The 22,748-nt window shown below is 45.3% G+C and overlaps 1 protein-coding gene across 3 annotated transcripts in view; it reads right to left on the minus strand.

Annotated features, from left to right (window-relative positions):
• Positions 1-4,026: 4,026 nt before the first annotated feature.
• Positions 4,027-22,748, minus strand: part of tubgcp5 (tubulin gamma complex component 5) — a 94,659-nt gene continuing 75,937 nt past the window's right edge. The window contains exons 19-23 of one of the 3 annotated variants that reach the window (XM_072477255.1): positions 15,926-16,092; positions 10,832-10,957; positions 10,393-10,481; positions 9,251-9,351; positions 4,027-4,599 (exon numbers count right to left, since the gene is read on the minus strand). In XM_072477255.1, coding sequence (XP_072333356.1) covers positions 4,553-4,599; positions 9,251-9,351; positions 10,393-10,481; positions 10,832-10,957; positions 15,926-16,092 — 530 coding nt within the window. In that variant the 3' untranslated portion in view covers positions 4,027-4,552. Of the gene's footprint in view, positions 4,600-9,250; positions 9,352-10,251; positions 10,288-10,392; positions 10,482-10,831; positions 10,958-15,925; positions 16,093-22,748 lie in introns of those variants that run through there. The other 2 variants (XM_072477254.1, XR_011935233.1) reach the window with 2 other exon arrangements.

Raw genomic sequence — 22,748 nt, forward strand, 5'->3', positions numbered from 1 at the left:
TTGGAGGATCTTGTAGATCGGGAGACCATTTTTAAATGGCTTCCCCATCTCACTACCCTGGAGTTCCAGCGAGTGGAGCTCCGCATTGTACAAAACAGAGCCATGTACGGTGTTGGCCGCGCGTCCCAGGTTTGATTCCCGGCTGGGTCACTGTCTGTGCAGAGTCTGCACGTTCTCCATGTCTGCGTGGGTTTCCTCCCACAGTCCAAAGATGTGCGGGTTAGGTGGATTGGCCAGGCTAAATTGCCCTCAGTGTCCCCCAAAAAAATGTTAAGTGGGGGTTACTGGGTTATGGCGATAGATTTGTGGGCTTCAGTAGGGTGCTCTTTGTAAGGGCCGGTGCAGACTCGATGGGCCAAATGGCCTCCCTCTGCACTGTAAATTCTATGAAATCTATGCCAACCCTTGGATTGTGTGTTCCTGTTCCAGGGTGAAACCTTGTCCCTGCCCATCTGCCCCACCGACCACCCATAACCCTCAACGACTGCTGAGGCCTCTGACTGTGCAGCTGGAAGCAATTGCTAATAGGGAATTGGCAATCATAGTTAAGTGAGCACATCATACAGCTCAAGTGTATTCTTATGGGTGGATGGGCCATGTAGCATGTGGGTATCATTGCCCAGCATCCCATCACACCTTGATGTCTAGTCAATGTGTTTGAACACTGTGGGAGGCAACACCACACTCGCAGCAGCCAACATCCAAACACACAGGGGTTGGGACACAGCTCCGGAGACATATCCACGGCTGGAGGGTGGGCGAGTGTCACAGGGAGGTAGAGATACCTGGAGAGATGAGCCAAGGATTCGGAAATCGGGCCGCATTGCGGAAGAAAGTGACAGAGGCATCATACTAGTTGTGCACAAGAGTGTTTATTGTGTGTAACAATTCCCCATTCTCTCAATGGTGCCAGGCACACCCCCTCCCCACACCCTACCTACCTAGCCCCCTCTCCAGTGCCCTCAGTGATCCTCAATGTGCTTGGCCCTTCTAGCTCTACTATTACTTCGAGGTGTGTCCCCATCAGAGGTGGAGGCAGCCAGCTGCTTACCTGGTCCCGTGGCCATCAATGCCTCTGGCGGACATCCAGTGGGGGCTCTGGGGGCGGAGGTCCCCGGCTCACTTGTCGGCAGCACCTACACATCTGTGCCTTGTCCCGTGTACTGACTGTGAGACACGGCCTCATCAGAGGGGTGGAACACGGGGGAGCTGGTGGCCAGTGTAGCAACTTCATGGTCCGTCCGGGTTGGCACCCAGCGCCCCCTCCTCCCGTTCGGTGCCCATTGGGCTATTGAGTTCGCCTTGGGGCGGAAGGGCAGCCGATTCGAGCCCCGACTGCACCTGCAACATCTGGCTGTGCCAGCCCTGGTTGCTCCCCGATATCTGCAACATAGTTGTTGACACCCTCAACGATGCTCCTCCAGTTTCCTCCCACGGTCCAAAGATGTGCAGGTTAGTTGGATTGGCATGCTAAATTGCCCTTAGTGTCCAAAAAGGTTAGGTGTGGTTACGGGGATAGGGTGGAGGTGTGGGCTTCAGCAGGGTGCTCTTTCCAAGGGACAGTGCAGACTCGATGGGCCGAATGGCCTCCTTCTGCACTGTAAATTCTATGTTTCAGTGACTAGGAATGCTCTGCATCACCTCGGCAATGCCCACCTGCGGCTGGGACAAGCTCTACAGTGCCTCAGAGCGGGACATGTCCTGCAGAACATCATCAAGGTCAGCCTGGTATTCAGGGCAGCACGGTGGCACAGTGGTTAGCATTGCTGCCTCACAGCACCAAGGTCCCAGGTTTGACCTGGCTCACTGTTCGTGTGGAGTTTGCACATTCTCCTTGTGTTTGCATGGGTTTCACCCCCACAACCCAAAAGATGTGCAGGCTAGGTGGATTGGCCAAGCTAAATTGCCCCTTAATTGGAAAAAATGAATTGGGTACTCTAAACTTATAAAGAAAAAGGTCAGCCTGGTATTGGGTGACATCCCTCAGCAAGTTGGACATTCTGTCGAGACCCTCAGCCATGGCCATCATCAACTGCGCCACATCTTGGACACCTTCAGGCTTTCTACTGCGGTCGCCACACTTGCAGTATTTAAAAAAAAAAACAATTTAGTGTACCCAATTCATTTTTCCATGTGCACCTCATCGGAGCATATAGGAGTGCGTTCTTCTCAGGGGTGGATAGATGTGAGCGGTGCTCTAGGGGCTAGTTAATGACACACACACACACACACATTTTGGTCTTGTTAGTTTCTGGGTCTCTATACCCAATTATTTTTTTCCAATTTAGGGGCAATTTTAGCGTGGACAATCCACTTACCCTGCACATCTTTGGGTTGTGGGGGCAAAACCCACGCAAACACAGGGAGAATGTGCAAACTGCACACGGACAGTGACTCAGAGCTGGGACCGAACCTGGGGCCTCGGTGCAGTGAGGCAGCAGTGCTAACCACTGCACCACCGTGCTGCCCTGTGTCTCCGTTTTTGATGTTATGTCAGGGATTTTGGGCATTCGATTGTAGCCGTACCCGTTGGTGGCCATTTATGGAGATTCGGACTCACCGATGCTGCAGACGGGGATGAAGGCAAATGTCCTAGCCTTTGCCTTGCCATGCGGGGGACCTGACAGAATTTTTGTCCCTTAAAGAGATCAAGAACACCATGAGATGGACAGTGCAAGAGTTCTACTCAAGGTAGCAGCCTTTCATCTTTTTCAGGGACCTGATTACCATCAGCTGTTGTGAGGATTGGACCTGATTACCATACCCCCCAAGTGAGGACACCCAGCTATGGGAGTCCCTGGGGACTCCCCCACTTCAGGCCCTCACAAGCCCCCTTACAGCACCCACCCACTCCAGGACCCCCACCGTTACCTCCCCAATGTCCCAGAGGTCACTACGTACCTGCCCTGCACACCCCCACCCTTCAGATCCCCCTCCACCTTCCTTTCATGGGCATGGTCCCCCTCGGGCACTGACCCTTGGCATAGCTACCCGGTCAGCTTGGCAGTGCATGGTAGCAGTGTCAAAGTGCTCACGTTCCAGGGGTAGTTTCAGGGAGTCAACCTGTACTATCCCCGACCACCCGGGAACTTCCAATGGCTCAGGTGTCCTCCCAGGTGCAGTTCGCCTGGTCCACATTGGGGACCAGTACTGATCGGCGCCCCGCTACAGCCCCCTTTGGGAAGGCTGGTAAATTCCGGGTAGGTAGGCCTAAAGTAGACTTAAGGCCAACTTTAACGAGCGCCGTTTGGTTCCAACCACTTTGGGTGAGTTCTGATCCCAGGACTTGGGTAGATCCCGCAATGAGCGAAGGCTGCTGGAGGCCCCGCACGGGAGGCTTCACCCAGGATTTACTGGCTGCGTTGTACTCTCACCCGAGAGCAATGTGACCACTGGATCGCGCCCAAGATCTAATAAAACCCTGGCCCAGTATCAATGTTGCAATTGTACCTTCCAATCTTTAGGATTTGAAACTACAATATACACCTCAAGCACCACAGAGCAGTGAATAAAAATGAGAGGAATTTGCTCCAAAATAGAAACAAAAAAAACAAAATCAAATTCTGTATTACCGTGCAAATCTTTTAAAAATGCATTAAAACTGTTCTTACTCTGCGGCGATCTACAGTATTTTCTTTATTCTCTAGAAGGTTGACCAGTTGCACTTCTCTTATGGTTAACAAATCAGCCCTTGTGCAAGTATAAATAGCTGAGATAGCACCTATAGTGGAAAGTTGCCAGGTTTTGGTGAATGGGTGGGTGTAATCGCAGGACATTCAACTTCATCTGTTTACAAAATGACCAATAAAAAAGATCATCTATTTACTCCCATTTTTAGCTTCCTGTGCCCGACAATCTGAACTCCAGGTGAAACAAGCAATTTAATTTTGAGTCCAAAATATGTTATTAAATTACTGGTTAAATCTTAGGTATGGAGTTACTTAGACACTGAATATTCCTTTTTGGCTGAGAAATGAAAGAAAACACACCAACATGGTTTTATGCTGGGACCACAACAAAGATGTGTTATTTTGATGAATTCCTGACAATTTTATTAACTTTACATTAGCTTAATTTAGTAGACCCAAATAACAAAAATGTTTTTTTGTAGATTGGAAGCTTACCGGCAATGAAAGATAAACAACATAGAAATGTGTCTCACTGAGACTACGTGATTCTTACTGAAAACAACAGAATGATCAGCATCTTCAGTTTTTAAAGTTACTTTTAAAATTATTACAAGTCTACAACCATTAGCAGCCATCCCATTAATGGAAACAAATGTTCAGCCAATGATTCAACTCTTAAATTCTGCAGTAAAATAAACACTTTCTGGCTTATGCAACTACTTGGACAGAGTTGTTAAATGTTGAATTTGTGGCCAGCACCACAATTAGGTGAAGATTTTGTACACTGGCCTGCCAACGAAGAGAACAATTTGCAAGTCTTGATGAGCCCATAAAATGGGTTTCAAGATTATTTTAGGTGTTGTGCATCTCAAATGCAGATGTTCTGACACAATGATCTTTCCTTGTCTTCATGATGTTTACTGTCAGCTTTGTTCCATTCCTGCCATTAGAGATGATGCCAAGGACTCCACTGTGAAGTCAAAGACAAACCAAGTTATCGACTAAAATCATACTGCATTAATACCGCTGCCCTTCAAAATGTTTCGATAAGATTAATTAGCTATGTAAATTAATTTACAAAGTTTCACATTTCATCACAAACTGGTCTCTAACATCAAAGGTAATTATCTTTTTCATATTTATGATTGTGTGCGTTCCCCACTGCAGGAATTTATGTTGAGACAATACAGATACCATAACAGATTTCCTAGAATATTGCCTGGCATTAGTAACTAGAGATACAAAAGGAAGATTTAAAAGGCTGGGACAATTTTCATTAAAATACAGGAGTTTTCAGAAATTTTGACAAAGCTGTTTCGAATTATAAAGGAATTGGACTGTTTGAAACAGACTGCTTTCAGTAGATGAGAGGCCAAGGACAAGGAGATATAGATAGAAGGGGCGCGATTCTCCGCTCCCGCGGCGGTTGGGAGAATTGCCTGGCGCGCCATTTTTCCCCGCGTCGCCGGTCTGACGCCCTCCTGCGATTCACCCAAGCGGCGAGAACGGCCCCGTCGAGTTCTGTGCGGGGCAGGCCGGAGAATCGCCTGGGACACCCAAAATGGCGATTCTCCGCTACACCCGCTATTCTCCGGCCCGGATGGGCCGAGCGGCCTGCCCAAATCGACGGCATCCCGCCGGCGCCATCCACACCTGTTCGCTGCCAGCGGGAACAGCGTGGGAATGCTGGGGGGGGCGAGCGGGGTTCTTTCACTGGGGTAGGACTCAAAAGGGGTCTGGCCCGCGATCGGTGCCCACCGATTGGCGGGCCGGCCTCTCTGAAGGAGGACCTCCTTTCCTCCGTGCCCCGCAAGATCCATCCGACATCTTCTTGCGGGGCAGCCTCGGGGAGGACGGCAACCACGCATGCGCGGGTGACGCCAGTTACGCAGCGGATGACGCGGCTCCGCTTTTATGCGGCGCCAATGCCCGGCGCGAGCTGACGACACTGCTTTCGCAACACGCCCCCCGAGTTTTTCGCGGCCCCGATCCTAGCCCATTTTCGGGCCCTGAATCGGTCGAGATCGGGGCCGTTTCGCGCCGTCATGAACCTCAACAGCGTTCACGAAGGCGTGGGCACTTAGTCGCGGGAGCGGAGAATCGTGCCCAAGAGCTTTATGGAAATTGAGAGAAACTTTTCCCCCACATGGAGCATTTTGGAATGGACTACTGCAGAGATCATGTCAACATTCAAGAGTCAGTTAAATACCATAGGTGGTTGAAGGAAAGGTGGAATAAAGGGATAGAGGAACAGAGCAAGTCTATGGGATAAAACTACTGCTTAGGTGTGAGCTAAACATCAAACTAGTTGAACAGCCTATTTATATGTTCTAATTTTATTTTTGTACAATTGTCCATCAGACATCAATCAGGATAGATAAGTAGCCTGCTTTCATGTCACAAGCAATGCATTCTGTAGCTCGCAGTTAGAAGGGATAAGAGATAGTCCTGACACAAACTGCTGGCTGAATTTATTAATGACTTGAATGATGGGATAGAAAGCCCACATATCCAGATTTGCTGATGACACAGAGATAGGTAGCTTTTCAAGTAGTGTAGATGGAAATGTAACATTACAAAATAATGATAGTGAGACAAATATGAGGTCGTCCACATTGACTTATTGTGTCCACAGAGGAGTCCACACAAGAGGCTAAAAGAAACCGTTTGTTTAGAACAATAAACTATTTACACGTTGTACACAGGTCCCAGTCGGGACTTTCCTGCTCGGCTTCCACTTGGGCTCAGCTTTTATACATAGTGTCCATGGCTTCGCTGATGGGGCCCTAGCCCCTCAGCAGGGAAGCTGTACTCAACGAGACTCATTGGGAGACTAAAAACAAATTACTGCAGATACTGGAACTTGGAATTTGGAACACAAACAGAAAATACAGGACAATCTCAGCAGGTCTGACAGCATCTGTGGAGAGAGAAGGGAGCTAATGTTCAGTCTGTGTGACTCTTTGCCAAAGCTGAGATTGTCCAGTATTTTCTGCTTCTTTCACGGGGAGACTAATTGGTCCGACCACGTAGGTCTCCTGCGGGTTATAAAGGACCCAAAGCAGATAGAACCGGGTTCTTTGTAAATAGCGAGAAGATAGAAGAAACCATGGAGGTTCAAAGTACATAGATCATTAAAATGTCATGAGCAGAGGGAGAAAATGGTCAAAAAGGCCAATTGAAAGCTGTCTTTTATATTTAGAGGACTGGAATACAATGGGGTTGAAGTAATACTTCAGCTGTTCAAAGCCCTGATCAGACCACACCTGGGGTACTGTGAACAATTCTGGGCACCACAAGTTAGGGAGGATATACTAGTCATGGAGTGAGTATAGTATAGATTTAACAAGGTGATACCTGGCCTTTTGTGGGGGGCATCGAGTTACAAGGAGAGGTTACAGGAAATAGAATTTTATTCCTTGTAGGAGAGAAGATTAAAGGGTAATTTGATAGGAGGTTTTCAAGATAATAAGAAAACCAGAGGGGGTAGATAGAGAGACTCAATTTTCACTTGTTGGGAGTCTAGGAATCAGGGACATAGTATATAAATTAGGACCAGACCTTTCAGAAGTGAAATTAGGAAACACCTTCTACCATCAGAGGATGGTAGGAGTTTGGATCTCTTCCACAATTGGCAATTGATGCTAGATCTATTATTAATTTTAAAGCTGAGATTGATAGTATTTTGCGAATTAGAGGTATTAAAGGCTGTGGAGCTATAGTGGGTAAATGAAAATAAGTCACAGGTCTCATTGACAAGGGGCTAAATGGCCTTCTCTTTTATCCTATGTTTCAAATCTCTAGTCTTAGACTTTACATCATTTTGCTAGGAGATAATGAATCTTCACTCACATCTCTTCACTTGTTACAGCTCAGATTGGGTGGCTACTCCCACTTCTTGGCACTAAACAGTAGGAAATTAACAAAGAACCCCCTTCTCAGGACTTGAGCACGAAATCTAAGATGGCATTCCAGTGCAATGCTGAGAGAGTGTTACATTTTTGGGATTATATCCTAAGTGTGAAATTAAACAAGTCCGAACTGTTCTTGCATGTTTCACTGATCCCACAGTACTATTCAAAGAACAGGTCATCCTGCGTGTCGTTACCAACAGCATTCCCTTAACAAATCACAATTTTGTTTGATTCTTCTCATTGCTGTTTGTGGAATCTATCTGTGCACAAAATAGTTGCCACATTTACCCATACAAAGAGTCAATTCACTTTGAACCAATTGATGTTTCCAACTGAGCTACTCCAGCACAGCCTCCACATATTTAACATCACTGAAACAACTTAGGACGGAGACAGATCCCAATTAAAGGAATTATGGCAATCAATTTGTTACTTCCAAAAAAAACAACAGGAGGGGGAGAAATTTGTTCGCATTGCATTGCTATGTCGATTCTCCAGGTGCAAGCAGCACTGCAAATTGCATGGCTTTCTTCATCACCAGCTTGCGTGTCTTGCTAGGTGTGGTATTATGCAAATTAATTTCTTCACTGGAGTGTCCTAACTAAAACTGCCTCTCTTCAAATGTTTTTCAATTAAGTTGAAGAACTGATGAACCACAAACAGCATTGCAATGGGGTTAAATAAATTGCTACCATTTTTCTTCCTCCTATTTTTCAGTAATTTCCTCTTTCCCCTCCTCTTATGAAAGCAGTAACTCCTAGTCAATCCTCTTCCCCAATACATTTCTCGGTAAAGAGGTTTCTTTTCTGAACTTTCTTTTTGGCCCTTTTAATTGGTGCCTAGTTTCTCGGCTCAATCTGATCCTGGAATGGGGCAAAGGACAGAGAAAGGATGAGGCAACTGAGACTTCACATCACTTCCCCGAACATCACGGTTCAGTCAGTCTCATACTCTCCCCTCTGAGTCTGAAAGTCAAGGGTTCATGTCCCCTGACACTAGACTCCCCTATAGTTCCCTAAAAGTGACAACACAGGTGGCCAAGGTGATTAAGAAGGCATATGGCATGCTTGCCTTCATCAGCCGGGGCACTGAGTACAGAGATTGGGGAATCATGTTGCAGCTATTTCAAACCTTGGTTAGGCCGTATTTGGAGTACAGTTCTGGTCACCATATTATTAGAAGGATGTGGAAGGTTTGGAGAGAGTGCAAACAAGGTTCACCAGGATGTTGCCTAGTCTCGAGGGTGCTGGCTATGAGGAGAGGTTGAATAAACTAGGATTGTTTTCACTGGAAGGACAGAGGCTGAGGGGAGACCTGATAAGAGATCTACAAAATTATGAGAGGCATAGACAGGGGTGAACGTGGAAGTGTCAATCACAAGGGGGCACAGATTCACAGTGAGAGGGTGCAAGTTTATGGGGAGATGTCCGGGGTAAGATTTTCACGCAGAGTGTGGTGGGTGCCTAGAACGCGCTGCCAGAGGATGTGGTGGAAGCAGGCACATTAGCAACATTTAAGAGGCATCTGGTTGGATACATGAATAGGGAGGAAATAGAGGGATATGGACAAGGAAGGGCAGGAGGTTTTGTTTTTAGTTTGGGCATCATGATCTGCACAGGCTTGGAGGGCCGAAGGGCCTGTTCCTGTGCTGTACTTTTCTTTATTCTTGTTCTATAGAACCAAAACGTTAAAAAATGATACACTTACAATGAGGAAATGATCCTCTACAAACAGCTTTGTTTAGTACAGTTACCAGAAACATGTGGCAGTTTTTGAAATCCGATTCCATCTTCTCAATGGATTCAATTCTGATAAAGAATAATTCAAATATACGTGGTGAATATATAACTATTATCAGATTTACAATTAATAAACTAATCCAGAAAGGAGAAAACATTTCTGGAATAAAGAGATTCTGGGTATATTTGTTTCATTATATTAAAATCAGATCAGATTGTGCTCAACTATATCAATTTCCCACCATGCAGTGAAAATCATTTTGGTTGCCAAGAAACTTGGAAATACATAGTTGCAATGGTTTCTTTCTGTTGCTCAGCTACAAAACAGAAGTTGGCTGCTAAAGGTTTACTGGAATCAAAAAATCCCAGGCAAAATAACAGAGGAAATTAAAATGTTACGGTTACAACAGCCCCTTAAAAACACTGAAGCTGTCAACAAACCCAATATGATTTGGATCCTACACTCCAGTACTTGGAACACTAGAACTTTTAAAGTAGTTTTAAAAAACATTTCAATGGAGAGCAAGTACAGGTATTTAAATTACACTTAAAATTATGTTGCAAAAGCAGCCCATGCAGTCTGAAAAGTACACAGTCGAAAGAAATCCTCAAAAGAATGCTTGAGTAAAATTCAAAACTATAAAATGCAAAGATTATGTAATGGATTACAGGACTTGTGTCATCACAACTCCTCTTTTAAATCACCCACTCCCATAAGAACAAGTAGCATTTACTAATTTTTGGTAACTGGTGTGCTCTTTTAGGAAACAATGAAACTGAATTCAACCAAGCTGAGGACTGAACCTGTGTCTCACCAATTAATGGCAAAAATCTGAAATGGTTTAGTGCATCAAACAAGTGTCAGATGTAGGTTTGCTGCACTATTCCCTATAAGCCCATCTATTTCTCTTACTGATGGCCCTGGCAAAGAGAGTCGTAAATAGAATACTGGAATGGAGAGTGACTCACAATCAGAAGAGCATGAATTTGGCGTTTTACATGCACCTATGCAATCAATGAAGAGAGGAAAGATCAGGCCATTAATTTCAATGCAACTATTGTCAACACTGAAAGATCAGAAAAAGAAACAAAAAAAATAGTTCCACATACTTTGAAACTCCTAAACCAGTCTGCCAACGATTTGCAAACATAAGCACCAGATTCAAAACTTTCATGATTGCTTCCTTCACAAAGCTTATCTGAAAGAAATTTCACAACACCGACATTAAAATTCCACATGCAATACTCGCACCAGTTCAGATTATTAGAACAAAAATACAATAGGCAGATTTGAAAGCACTTGTCACTTTGGTAAAATAATTGCTCACTGCCCACTTCTGTAAACATGAAGGGCAGGATTGTCTGGCCCCCTGGCTGTGTGTTTCTCGGCAACGGGAGACGATGCACCATTTGCTGAACAGCTGGAGAATTCCAGCCAAAAGCAAATGGTAACCAATTGTTAACTTACTGAACGAAAGATCACCAATATTTGTTATACAGTTGGGGTCCACCTTTAAATCTATTTAACTGAACTTTCAAATGAACTCACCTTTTCCCGAAGTAAACAGCGGTCATAGATTGTGGACAGGTACCTATAATGAATTTTTATCAGCTGATCCAAATCCTTAGCTTCCTCAATTTGGTGCTGAAACTCCAGACCTGTGCTATGCAATATCTGAAAAATATTAAGCAGCAATTGGCTTCAGTTATAGCTATTCACTGGCAGCATTCAGTGTTTAAAAAACATAATCTGAAAAACACATTAACTCACAACTATGAAAGAGAGATCCTTGGAGTTTACTAAAAATATAGAAATTAAAAGTATTTAATATAAAAATGATTGCTCGGTGTAAAAACATTTTCTTTTGCATTCAATTTACAGATCACATTTCATTAAATTAAAATGCTACCCAGCAATTAATAAGTTGAATTACTTAAGTAAAACGTTAGCATGCAGGTACTGTAATTGAAAATATGGAAAGATATGTCATTTGAAACATGGAAGTCTGGCAATACCTGATTTAAGAAATATGAGAAAATGTAGGGGAAAATCCCACGAAGGGTTACCAGCAGCTGCCATGAGAGGATTGTAAAATGCAGATAGCCTTAGTCAAGCAGGCTTAGCAAACAAAACAAGCAGGTCTTTCAAGTCACAATCGAGTGAATTTTAGTATACAACTAAAAGCAATGTTTCGCACCTCCTTTTGAAGTTAGGTAAGCAGATGGAAAAGAATGGATAAGGTTTTGAGCTGAATTAGGTGACAAATGTTTAAATGTGAGCAAGTCTTTTAACTCACCACCAATTGAATTTTTAGTATAAAGCTAAAAGCAATATTTCACACCTTCATTGAAGTTAAGTAAGCAGATAGAAAAGAATGGATGAGGTTCAGTTGAATTAGGTGACAAATGTTTAGAGGTGAAATTCTGCTGACACCAGGGAAGCTGGAGACGATGTGTCTACGAGAACACAAATTAGACCCAAATCAAAGTCAAAATTATGAGCTGGGGACACAATTTGATAATAAAACTATAGAAATGACAGGAATCAAAAGTCACACCACCTTTGAAATCAAAGCATTTTTGAACATCACAAAGGAAACAATGTAATCAGAGATCTATGAGATGAGGTCATGCTCAAAATGAATACTTAGTCATGTTAGAAAAATTTAGATTAAAGGTACTTTTTACAATCCAAGTGAAATAAAAGTTACTTTACAATAAAGTCATAAAAACTTAATGACTGTTGGAAAGATATATAAACCCTGAGAAAGGGGATGGTAGGCAGAGAAGCAGAGAAGGAACAAGAGAAGCAAGCAGAGTCAGTTCAGACTGAGCTCAGAGTCACCTCTCACAGCTCAGTCATGGGAAAGGGACAGAGCAAAGCAGCCAAGCTAAAACAGCTAATACATCTAAAGAAGACCAGATTTTAAAAAGAAGATTGATTGTCAAGGTGGACCTGAAGGTCTCTTCAACCAACCAGGAGAATCCAGAATCAAGATCTTTTTACTTTTCTGTAAAGACAGTGATTGCATCTTTTAAAAGAAAAAATATAATAATAACTTAAAAGTTTTAACCTGAAACAGTGGTTATTACAAAGCCTACTTTACTTAGTTAACAACCCAGGGCCCAGGATATCGATGCTACTAAGTGGTAAGTAGGTAAAATTCTTCTGTGAAGGTATGGGTTATACCGGGGGATAACTTGAAAACATAGTTTGCCCTGAATAGCACCCACCTAAGCCTGCACAAGAGTCAGGGAGTGAGAATCCCTGTCTCCATTTAGAATATCGACCCTTTTAAGTATAGGGGGAATTCTAAGAATAGTAGTGAGTTTTTAAACTTCAGTACACCTGGAATACTGTGAACAGTTTTGGTCCCCTTACCCAAGTAAAGATAGACTGGCAATGGAGGCAGTCCAGAGAAGGTTCACTTGGTTTAACCCGGGTATGGAGGGATTTTCTTACGATGAGAGGTAGTTTGATCCTCTATTCATTGGAGTTTAGACGAATGAAAGGCGGCCTTATTGAGACATACAAGATTCTCCGAGGGCTTGACAGGGTAGATGCTGAGAGAATGTTTCCTCTTATTGGAGAGTATAGGACCAGTGGGCATAATCAAAGAATAAGGGGTCGCCCATTTAAGATAGAGATGAGGAGGAATTTCCTCTCTGAGGGTATTAATCTGTGGAATTCTGTACAGGTTGGGTCATTAAGTATATTCAAGGCTGAGGTACAGATTTTTAATCAGTAAGGGATATGGGGATAAGGTGGGAAAGTGGAGTTGAAGATTTTATCAGATCAGCCATAATCTCATTGAATGGTGGAGCAGACTCAATGGGCTGTGAGGCCTATTTCTACTCCTATGTCTTATGGTCTTATTATACTCTCCACAGATGTTAGCACAGGGCTAAATAGCTGGCTTTTAAAGCAGACCAAGGCAGGCCAGCAGTGCAGGTTCAATTCCCGTACCAGCCTCCCCGAACAGGTGCCGGAATGGGGCTTTTCACAGTAACTTCATTTGAAGCCGACTTGTGACAACATGCAATTTTCATTTCACAGCAACTAATTAAAGATGGCAAATGGAACGTTGGCCTTTATTGCAAGGCCAATGGAGTATAAAAGTAGGGAAATCTTGTTACAACTCTACAGGGCATTGGTGTGACGGCACCAAAATTACTGTGACAGTTTGGTTTTCTTACTTAAGGTATGGTGGCACTGTGGTTATCACTGCTGCCTCAGTGCCAGGGACCCAGATTTCATTCTGGCCTTGGGTGACTGTGTGGAGTTTGCACATTCTCCCAGTGTCTGTGAGTTTCCTCCCACAGTCCAAAGATATGCAGGTTTGGTGGATCGGCTATGCTAAATTGCCCCTTAGTGTCCAAAGATGTGCAGGTGAGGTGGATTGGCCATGATCAAGGGCAGGGTTACGGGTATAGGGTGGTGGAATGGACCTAGGTAGAGTGCTCTTTCGGAGGGTCGGTGCAGACTGATGGGCCAAATAGCTTCCTTCTGCACTGTAGGGATTCCATGGATCCTTGCATTGGAAGTAGGTCAGCAAAGGTTTATGGGGCTGAAGGGATTGTTTTATGTGGAGAGGTCGCCCCTATACTCATTGAAGTTCAGAAGAATAAGAGGTGATATTTTTGAAACACAAAATTCCAAGTCGCTTGACAGGGAAGATGCTGAGAGGATGTTTCCTCTTGTAGGGGGCTCCAATTAAGTTGGAGGAGGAATTTCTTCTCTTAAAGGGTCGTTAGCTTTGGAATTCTCCACCACAGACAGCAGTGGAGGCCGTGTCTTTAATATATTTAAGGCTGAGATAGACAAGCAAGAAGGATTTATCAGGACAGGCAATAAAGAGCTGTTCAGGCCACAATCTGATCAGCCATGATCTTATCGAATGATGAAGTAGACTCGATGAAACAAATGATCTACTCCCGCTCCTATATCTTATGATCAGTAGTTTACAGAAGCTTTAATGGGTTACGACAAAAAAAAATATTGAATTTATTTTGATTATTCAATTTTGATCCCAATTATAAATATATAATTCTCCCAAACTGCACGGGTCCATCCCAAATTCACTGTGTTACAGGGAGATTACCGGTCAACTATGTATGATGTTTCTAAGTGCAATGAGGAAGCAGTTTGACAATGCATACCAAAGTATAAAATAAAGATAAATGTTTTTTGTGTGGGAAGCAAAGGGGTCAAAAGTTTTGAGTGAGAATTTAATATGAAAATATACAACTGACCCAAAACTGCCACTGTATCTATTGTATGAATGATCACGAGAAAGGAAACAAGCACTTTTCTCCACACAACAGGGTTGAATATATCCTCCCCATTCACCAGGGATATAATATGCTCTCAGCATTATTCATTTGTTTTACGGCAGCAATATACAATGATTAGGATTATACATTTCAAACTTAAAGATACAAAGGTAATAGTAGAGATAGCAGAAATATTAAATAATTATTTTGCTTTGGTATTTACCAGGGAAATATAAAAGGTGGATAAGACACTGGATGATGAGATGGTCAATGAGCTAAGTGAATTTAAATTTTAAAAATGGAATGTATTGAATAAAGTCAACAAACTCAGTGTTCTAGCGAGATTGAATCCACGCATTTTAAATAAGAAAGAGATAGCAGAGATATTACACCTATTTGCTAATTTGTTAGAAAAAGATGTAGTGCCGATGACTAGTTGGTAGCTAATGTAATTCCTATATTTAAGAAAGGGACAGAATATATTAGGGAATTACAGACCAGTCAGCTTAACAGAGTTGCAGGAAAAATAATAGGATCTAGACTACAGCGGAGAAAAAAAATCTAGAAATGTGAAATATAATTATGAATAGTCAGCAGAGATTTCAAAATGGAAAATCCTGCTTGACCAAGCTTTTTGAATTTTTTTGAGGAGATAACAAATAGAGCAGACAATAAATGTAATTTATCTGGATTTTCAAAAGGCCGTTATTAAAGGTACCCATGATAGTAAGGTCTGAGAAATAAGTGGCAGAATGGTTTTCTGGCTGGTTTCAAGAGAAAAAGCAGAAAGTGGGAGTAAAGGGTGGTCATAGTAGAAGAAGCTGGAAAGTGGTGTTCCACAAGAATCAGTGCTGAGACCACTGCTGTTCACAATTTACGTGACGACTTGGACTTAAGAATCAAACCAAATTTGCAGATAACACAAAATTTGAGGGGAATAATCAATGCTGAGGAGGGTAGCAATAAATTACAGGAGGATATTAATAAACTTGCAGAACACCCAGGTGGCGGTCCAAGGTGCAGACAACCTAACAAAGAATTGAATTGACTATTTTTCACTTTCCCAATGCAACTCATCTATAACACTAAAATTATAATGTAACAAAAGAGGAGAAATATTTCCTCCAATAACATTGGCAGGTAGGATATTTATCAGTTTAGTATAGGAAGAGATACACAAAAAAAGGAAAGAAATTGTAACATACAAATCTTTTATGGAGCGAGAATGGTATGAAGAAGTTTTAGTTGCAGGGCAAGCTTTCAAAAAAGCTGTTAAAACTTCACAGAACTATCCCAAGAGCAACTGAAGAAATCAAAAGCTTAACATTTATCTATTTGACGTCTCTTTTATTTACAAAGGAAGCCTCACCCTGGTCATTATATAATTATGCAGGCTGTTGACAAAGTGCATGAGTTTCACTCTAAGCAGGAACATCCTGTGAATTTGCGGTCTAATCGGCGACTTCAGTGCTTCAAACGACCAATTGGAATTTTCAAATAGAGTTTCTCGTGGTTTCTCATAAGCTTCGGTTGGTTCTATAAATACATACAATTTGAAAACAACTAATACATAATTATTTTATATTTCACTATAATACAATATTGTAGCGCAATTTTAAATAAGTGGCTCAGAATGTTTGCTGGAGCTCCAATAGTTGAATATTTTCCCTTCCCCTGTAGTTCTGAATTGTTTTGTGCTGCAAATTGCTGGAAGTATAAGTTGATAATGAGAGCAAAGGGGCATCTGAAATTTGCGGGCCAATAGTTTAACATATTAAAATTAAGGATAGGGAAAGTGAAAAAAAAGGAATTTGGTGAACTGGAATCAAACTATGCAGAAAAAAAAGTGTGAAAAAAAGGAATGGATTAAGAGTAAAATAAAGAGACAAAAGAGGATGAGAAAAGAAACTTAAAACCTCCAGGAATAGTTTGCCATCTTAAGGAAATGAGACATCATAATTTCAACTCTTCCATTTTCTAGGCCTGGTGGAGTAGCATTGCAGAAATAAAAGTCTCATCATGAAAATGAACAGTGACTTCCGGTGACGGCGGGCGGGAGGAGGTCGCACAATGGAGGGCTCCCGTTCGGGAACGGCATTTTCGGGGCTTTAAGCCCGTTCCCAGGGTCCACGGAGGTGGCAAAAGCAGGAAGAAACAGTGAAGGCACAGTGAAGAAAAATGTCGAGGGTAAGCAAAAAATCGTCCGTAAAGAAAACAGCTGAAGGTCCGTCGGGGAGTAGAAAGGTCACCGTGGGGTCACCAAGGAAAATGGAGGCTGGAGCACCTGGGGAGACGCATTGCTTACGGCTGAAGAAATAACTAAGGTGATGGCTGCGGAATTCGAAAGGCAGTTTACAAGATACATGGAGACAATGAAGAAGGAGATGAGAGAGGTTTTGAGTGTGCTGGTGGAGGAGGCGATTTCCCCGGTGATGACGGCAGTGGCGAGCGCAGTGGCCGAGGTGCGAGAGCAAGGGGAGGCGCTGAAGGAAGTGGAGGAGACGCTATTGCAGCACGGTGATCAACTTGCCTTGATGGGGAAGGAGATGTGGAAGGTGATGGATATTAACAAGGATCTGCGAGGAAATATGGAAGACCTGGAAAACAGATCCAGGCGACAGAATTTGAGGATTGTGGGGCTGCCCAAAGGAGTTGAAGGACCGAGGCCGACTGAGTATTTTGCCGCGATACTGGCGAAACTATTGGGGGAGGGGAAGGATCCCTCCCGATATGAACTGGATCAGGCTCATCGGTCGTGGAGGCCTGTACCAATGGCGAGTGAGCCGCTAAGGGTAGTGACTCTGTGCTTCCGTAGGTACAGTGGGAAGGAGAAGGTCCTGAGCTGGGCTAAGCAGAAGCGGGTGGTGCAGTGGGCTGGGGCTGGTATACGTGTATACCAGGACTTTACGGTGGAGCTGGCGAGGAGGCGGGCTGCCTTCAACCGGGTGAAGAGGGCACTGTACATTAGCAAGGTGCAGTGCGGTATTGTATATCCAGCTACTTTTATTTTGGAACGGCGGAAGCAGCGGAGGAGTTTGCGAATGCAGAAGGACTGTGGCAGAACTGAGAAATTGAGACATGGCCATGTGCCGATGTGAGTTCATGACTGACTGTATTTTCTTCTTTTCTTTGTTTCACTGCGTGCGGGTGTATGGGCTAAAGGAGCCAATGTTGTATATATTTGGATAAGGGAAGTGATAGGACTTTCACTTGAAATGAGGGCTCTTTGGGATGTAGGTGGATATGCGGGGTTTGTGTGCTAAAAGGGGATTTCTGGGCTTTCCTAGGGCCGGGCAAGGGGGAAAGGGACCCGGGCGGGGGCCTCCACGCTGGGGGATGGGATCGTTGGTATTGTTAAGGGGATTGATTTTGTATTTGTTACCGTTTACTGTTTGTGAGTGGGGTGTAAATTCTGAAGGAAAATGTGAAAATGGAGAATAAAAACATTTTAAAACATTTTTTTAAATGAAAATGAACGGTCTGTTCTAGCCTTAGCCTTCTGGGGGAGAGTTTAACTCATATTCACAGCGCAAATCCAGCAATTTCTTGAAACTCATGGGGAGACTGATGATCAGATTCCATTTTTGAAGCAATTGACATCAGCCAATAGAGCATCGAGTAATTTGTGTTGGTTTTCAACCCTCTTGTTTGCCACAAATTGTTTTTTTAAGAAAACCATTAATAATGACTGTGAACCCACCATATTCTGGGCCAACGTGTCTCCAACATTCCTCCCCCTGACCAACTCTGTTTCCCTATGCCCAATGGTTGTAAATGTAAATGCCGCCACAGGACCACAGGCTGCTCTCCCCTTTTGAGAGTTGACTGGTGGTGATTTAACCTGAGGGTCACCACATCTCAGGCGAGGGGCAAGGTTGAGAATGAATAACCTCAGCTGGCATGGGAATTGAACCCACACTGCTGGCATTGCACCGCATCATGAACCAACTGTCCAGCCACCTACCCCCTTCTAATTGTTGTAGCTCATGCTTGAGTACAATTCCAATTGTGTCATCGCTCCTCCAACGTGTCATTACTTCCTTCGTGAAACTAGATGGAGTGTCAAATATTTATTTAACCTTGGGTGGGGTCACTGGGTCGTAATAATGAATGAGATTAGTGATTGATTTTCTGATCAGTAATCAAGAAATATAGATAAATAGTTCATGACAATACTGCTCCAGCTGAGATCAACTAACTCAGCATAGATCAAATATAAACTTTGTATTCTTCCTGGTCCGTATGTCGCAGTACTAAACAAATGGTGCAATCACTCACTGAGCATTTGAAGGAGCTCACACTCTGACTGAGCTTTTTTCATAATCTTTACCAAATCTCTTTCAGATGGGTTAACAGCAGAAACAGAGTATATCAGAATCTACCAGCAACATGTACACCACTGGAATAATTGTCAGTAGGGGACATATTAGATTAGAAGTAGGATTTTTGAAGCAGTGTCACTAATTAGAGCTCAGATAGGCACCATCAAAATGGAGTACACCATAAAGGAATGAAAATGTGAAGAGTGTAAAGATGCAATTACCATACAGCTGTTGGCAACAGCTGTATCAGGTGAAAAAGATAGTGTTTGCCTCTGAAGATATAAAACTTCGGGGCAGCACGGTGGCGCAGTGGGTTAGCTCTGTTGCCTCACGGCACCGAGGTCCCAGGTTCGATCCCGGCTCTGGGTCACTGTCTGTGGAGTTTGCACATTCTCCCCGTGTTTGCGTGGGTTTCGGCCCCACAACCCAAAGTTGTGCAGGTTAGGTGGATTGGCCACGCTAAACTGCCCCTTAATTGGAAAAAAAATGAATTGGGTACTATAATTTTTTTAAAAAAAGATATAAAACTTGTGAAGTGAACGTTGTTTCCACGATCTTCACATACAGGATCATTGAGAGGACAAATATAATTCATTTCCTCCATCAGCATTGGCCACTCCAGTTATTTGTCTTGCCCTTTACTAGCCTAAACAAACCTTGTCCACCCACTGAGAAAGACCCAAGGGCCAGAAATGAGATGTGCTCCAATGGCACAATCGGTTAGCGCGCGACACTTACACAGAAATGAGACAGTGAAACAGGCATTCAAATATCTATGCAGGAATACGTTTGCTTGCCTAGCTTTTTTTTACATATGGCTGCCAATTCTGTTAGGTACTGGGTTCCACAGAGGCGATAACATAAAGGACTGGCCGGGTCGCGACGATGCGGAGCTAAGCCGCGCGAGTCGGCAGCTCCCGCAGAAACGGACTTTTGGGCCCGCTAACGGAGCCCCAACGGACCTGTAAAAAAAAAACCAACCCGTGGGGAAGAACGGAGGAAGCCCCCTACAGCACTGCATGGATCGGACCCGCAGTGAAACGGCAAGGAAAGCTGCCCTGGAGCAGCGGGAGAAGAAAGAAGAAAAGAACAAAATGGCGGCACGGACAGAGAGGAGATGAAAGAGTTCATCAAGTGCTGCTTCGAGGAGCTGCGTAAGGAGATGGTGGCGCCTATACTGGCAATGGTGGAAAAACTTGGAGCAACCCAGAAAGCCCAAGAGGTGAAGATTCAGGAGATCCAGGAAAAAGTGAGTGAGAACGGCGACGAGCTCGTGGGCCTGGCGGAGAGAGTGGAGTGGCACGAGGCGCTGCACAGGACGTGGGCGGGAAGACTCAAAGACCTGGAGAACAGATCAAGGAGAAACAACTTGAGGATCCTGGGTCTCCCAGAAGGAATGGAGGGGGCCGATGCTGCGGCATATGTGGGCACAATGATCGGGACGCTGATGGGTGTGGAGGCCCCCCCCGAGATTGCTGGAGCTGGATGGGGCGCACCGAGTGCTGGCGAGTAAGCCCAATGCAAAAGAGCCGCCAAGGGCGATGGTGGTGAGATTTCACCGGTTTACGGACAGAGAGAGGGTCCTGAAATGGGCCAAGAAGGAACGGAGCAGCAAGTGGGACAATGCGGAGATCAGAATATACCCGGACTGGAGCGCGGAGGTCGCTAAGCGGAGAGCGGGTTTCAACCGGGCCAAAGCGGTACTGCACCGGAAAGGGGTGAAATTTGGAATGCTGCAGCCAGCGCGACTGTGGGTTACACATAATGGCCAACACCACTACTTCGAAACGCCCGAAGAGGCGTGGACCTTTATATTAGCTGAGAAATTGGACTCTAATTGAGGGTTTGTGTGGGAGGGTTTTTTTGAGGGGTGAAGTATGATGGTTGTTGTACATAGGGGGTCAACCACGCGCAGGAAAGGATATATGGGTTGGGGGAGAGGGACAAGGCCATGACAGGAGCAGTGCCATGGGGGGCGGGGCAGGCTTTGGGAAGCGCAGGGTTTTTCCCGCGCGCGGCAAAAAAATAAATAAAAAGGGCGGGAAGGGGACAAAAGGAATGTACATTGATTGGGAGAGTCCCAAACGGGGGGGGGGGGTTAAAGGGATGGCGGGGGAAGCCGGGGTCAGCAGACTTACGGGAGGGATATGGGGGGGGGAGCAAAAAAGCTAGACGGGGATCTAGCGGGAGGTGGGGGGGTGGGGGGGGGAAAGAGAGGAGGGGGGAAAGGAGGGAGGTGGGGAAGGAAAGGGTTGCTGCTGCACTGGCCGAAAGAGAACGGGACACAGAAGAGGTGGCTGGGACGGGGGTCCCCCAGCTGGGGGACTGGAGAGTGAGGGAGACGCGGACAAGGGACTGGCCCAGAAAAGGAGATGGCTAGTCGGCGGGGGGGAAAGAGTCCCTCCAATCCGGTTGATAACGTGGAACGTGAGGGGCCTGAATGGGCCGGTGAAGTGGGCTCGAGTGTTCGCGCACTTGAAGGGACTGAAGGCAGATGTGGCAATGCTCCAAGAGACACACCTGAAGGTGGCGGACCAGGTCAGGTTAAGAAAGGGATGGGTAGGACAGGTATTTCACTCGAGATTGGACGCAATAAATAGAGGGGTGGCAATTCTGGTGGGAAAGCATGTGTCATTTGAGGCCAAGACTATCGTAGCGGATAATGGAGGGAGATATGTGATGGTGAGCAGTAGGTTGCAAGGGACGTGGGTGGTGTTGGTAAATGTATACGCCCCGAACTGGGATGATGCTGGATTCATGAAGCGCATGTTGGGGCGCATTCCGGACCTGGAGGTAGGAGGCCTGATAATGGGAGGGGACTTCAATACGGTGCTGGACCCAGCATTGGACCGCTCCAGATCAAGGACGGGAAGGAGGCCGGCGGCGGCCAAAGTACTTAGGGGGTTTATGGATCAGATGGGGGGAGTGGACCCATGGAGGTTTGCAAGACCGCAGGCCAGGGAATTTTCTTTTTTCTCCCACGTGCATAAGGCTTACTCCCGGATAGATTTCTTTGTTCTGGGCAGGGCAATCATCCCGAGAGTGGGGGGAACGAAGTATTCGGCCATAGCCGTTTCGGACCATGCCCCGCACTGGGTGGAACTGGAGCTGGGAGAGGAGAGGGACCAACGCCCGCTGTGGCGGCTGGATGTGGGACTGCTGGCCGATGAGGTGGTGTGTGGGAAGGTGAGGGGGTGTATTGAAAGGTACTTGGAGGCCAACGACAATGGGAAGGTGCGAGTGGGGGTGGTATGGGGAGGCGTTGAAGGCGGTCATCAGGGGAGAGCTGATCTCCATCAGGGCTCATAGGGAGAAGATAGAGGGAATGGAAAGGGAGAGGTTAGTGGGGGAGATCTTGCGGGTGGACAGGAGATACGCAGAGGCCCCGGAGGAAAGATTACTTGGGGAAAGGCGACGGCTCCAGACGGAGTTTGACCTGCTGACCACGGGCAAGGCGGAGGCACAGTGGAGGAAGGCGCAAGGGGCGACTTACGAGTACGGGGAAAAGGCTAGTCGGATGCTGGCACACCATCTCCGTAAGAGGGCGGCAGCGAGGGAAATAGGGGGAAATCAAAGATGGAAGGGGAGCCACGGTTCGAAGTGCAACGAAAATAAATAAGGTATTTAAGGACTTTTATGAAGAGCTGTACAGATCCCAGCCCCCGGGGGGGGGGGGGGGGGGGGGGAAATGAGGCGATTCCTGGACCAGCTGGGGTTCCCGAGGGTGGAGGAGCAGGAGGCAGTTGGTTTGGGGGCACCAATTGGGCTGGAGGAGTTGAGTAAGGGTTTGGGGAGCATGCAGGCGGGGAAGGCCCCGGGGCCGGACGGGTTCCCGGTGGAATTCTACAGAAACTATGTGGACCTGCTGGC

Source organism: Scyliorhinus torazame, chromosome 15 (assembly GCF_047496885.1).
Source record: "Scyliorhinus torazame isolate Kashiwa2021f chromosome 15, sScyTor2.1, whole genome shotgun sequence".
In the NCBI taxonomy this organism is placed as follows: Eukaryota; Metazoa; Chordata; class Chondrichthyes; order Carcharhiniformes; family Scyliorhinidae; genus Scyliorhinus; species Scyliorhinus torazame.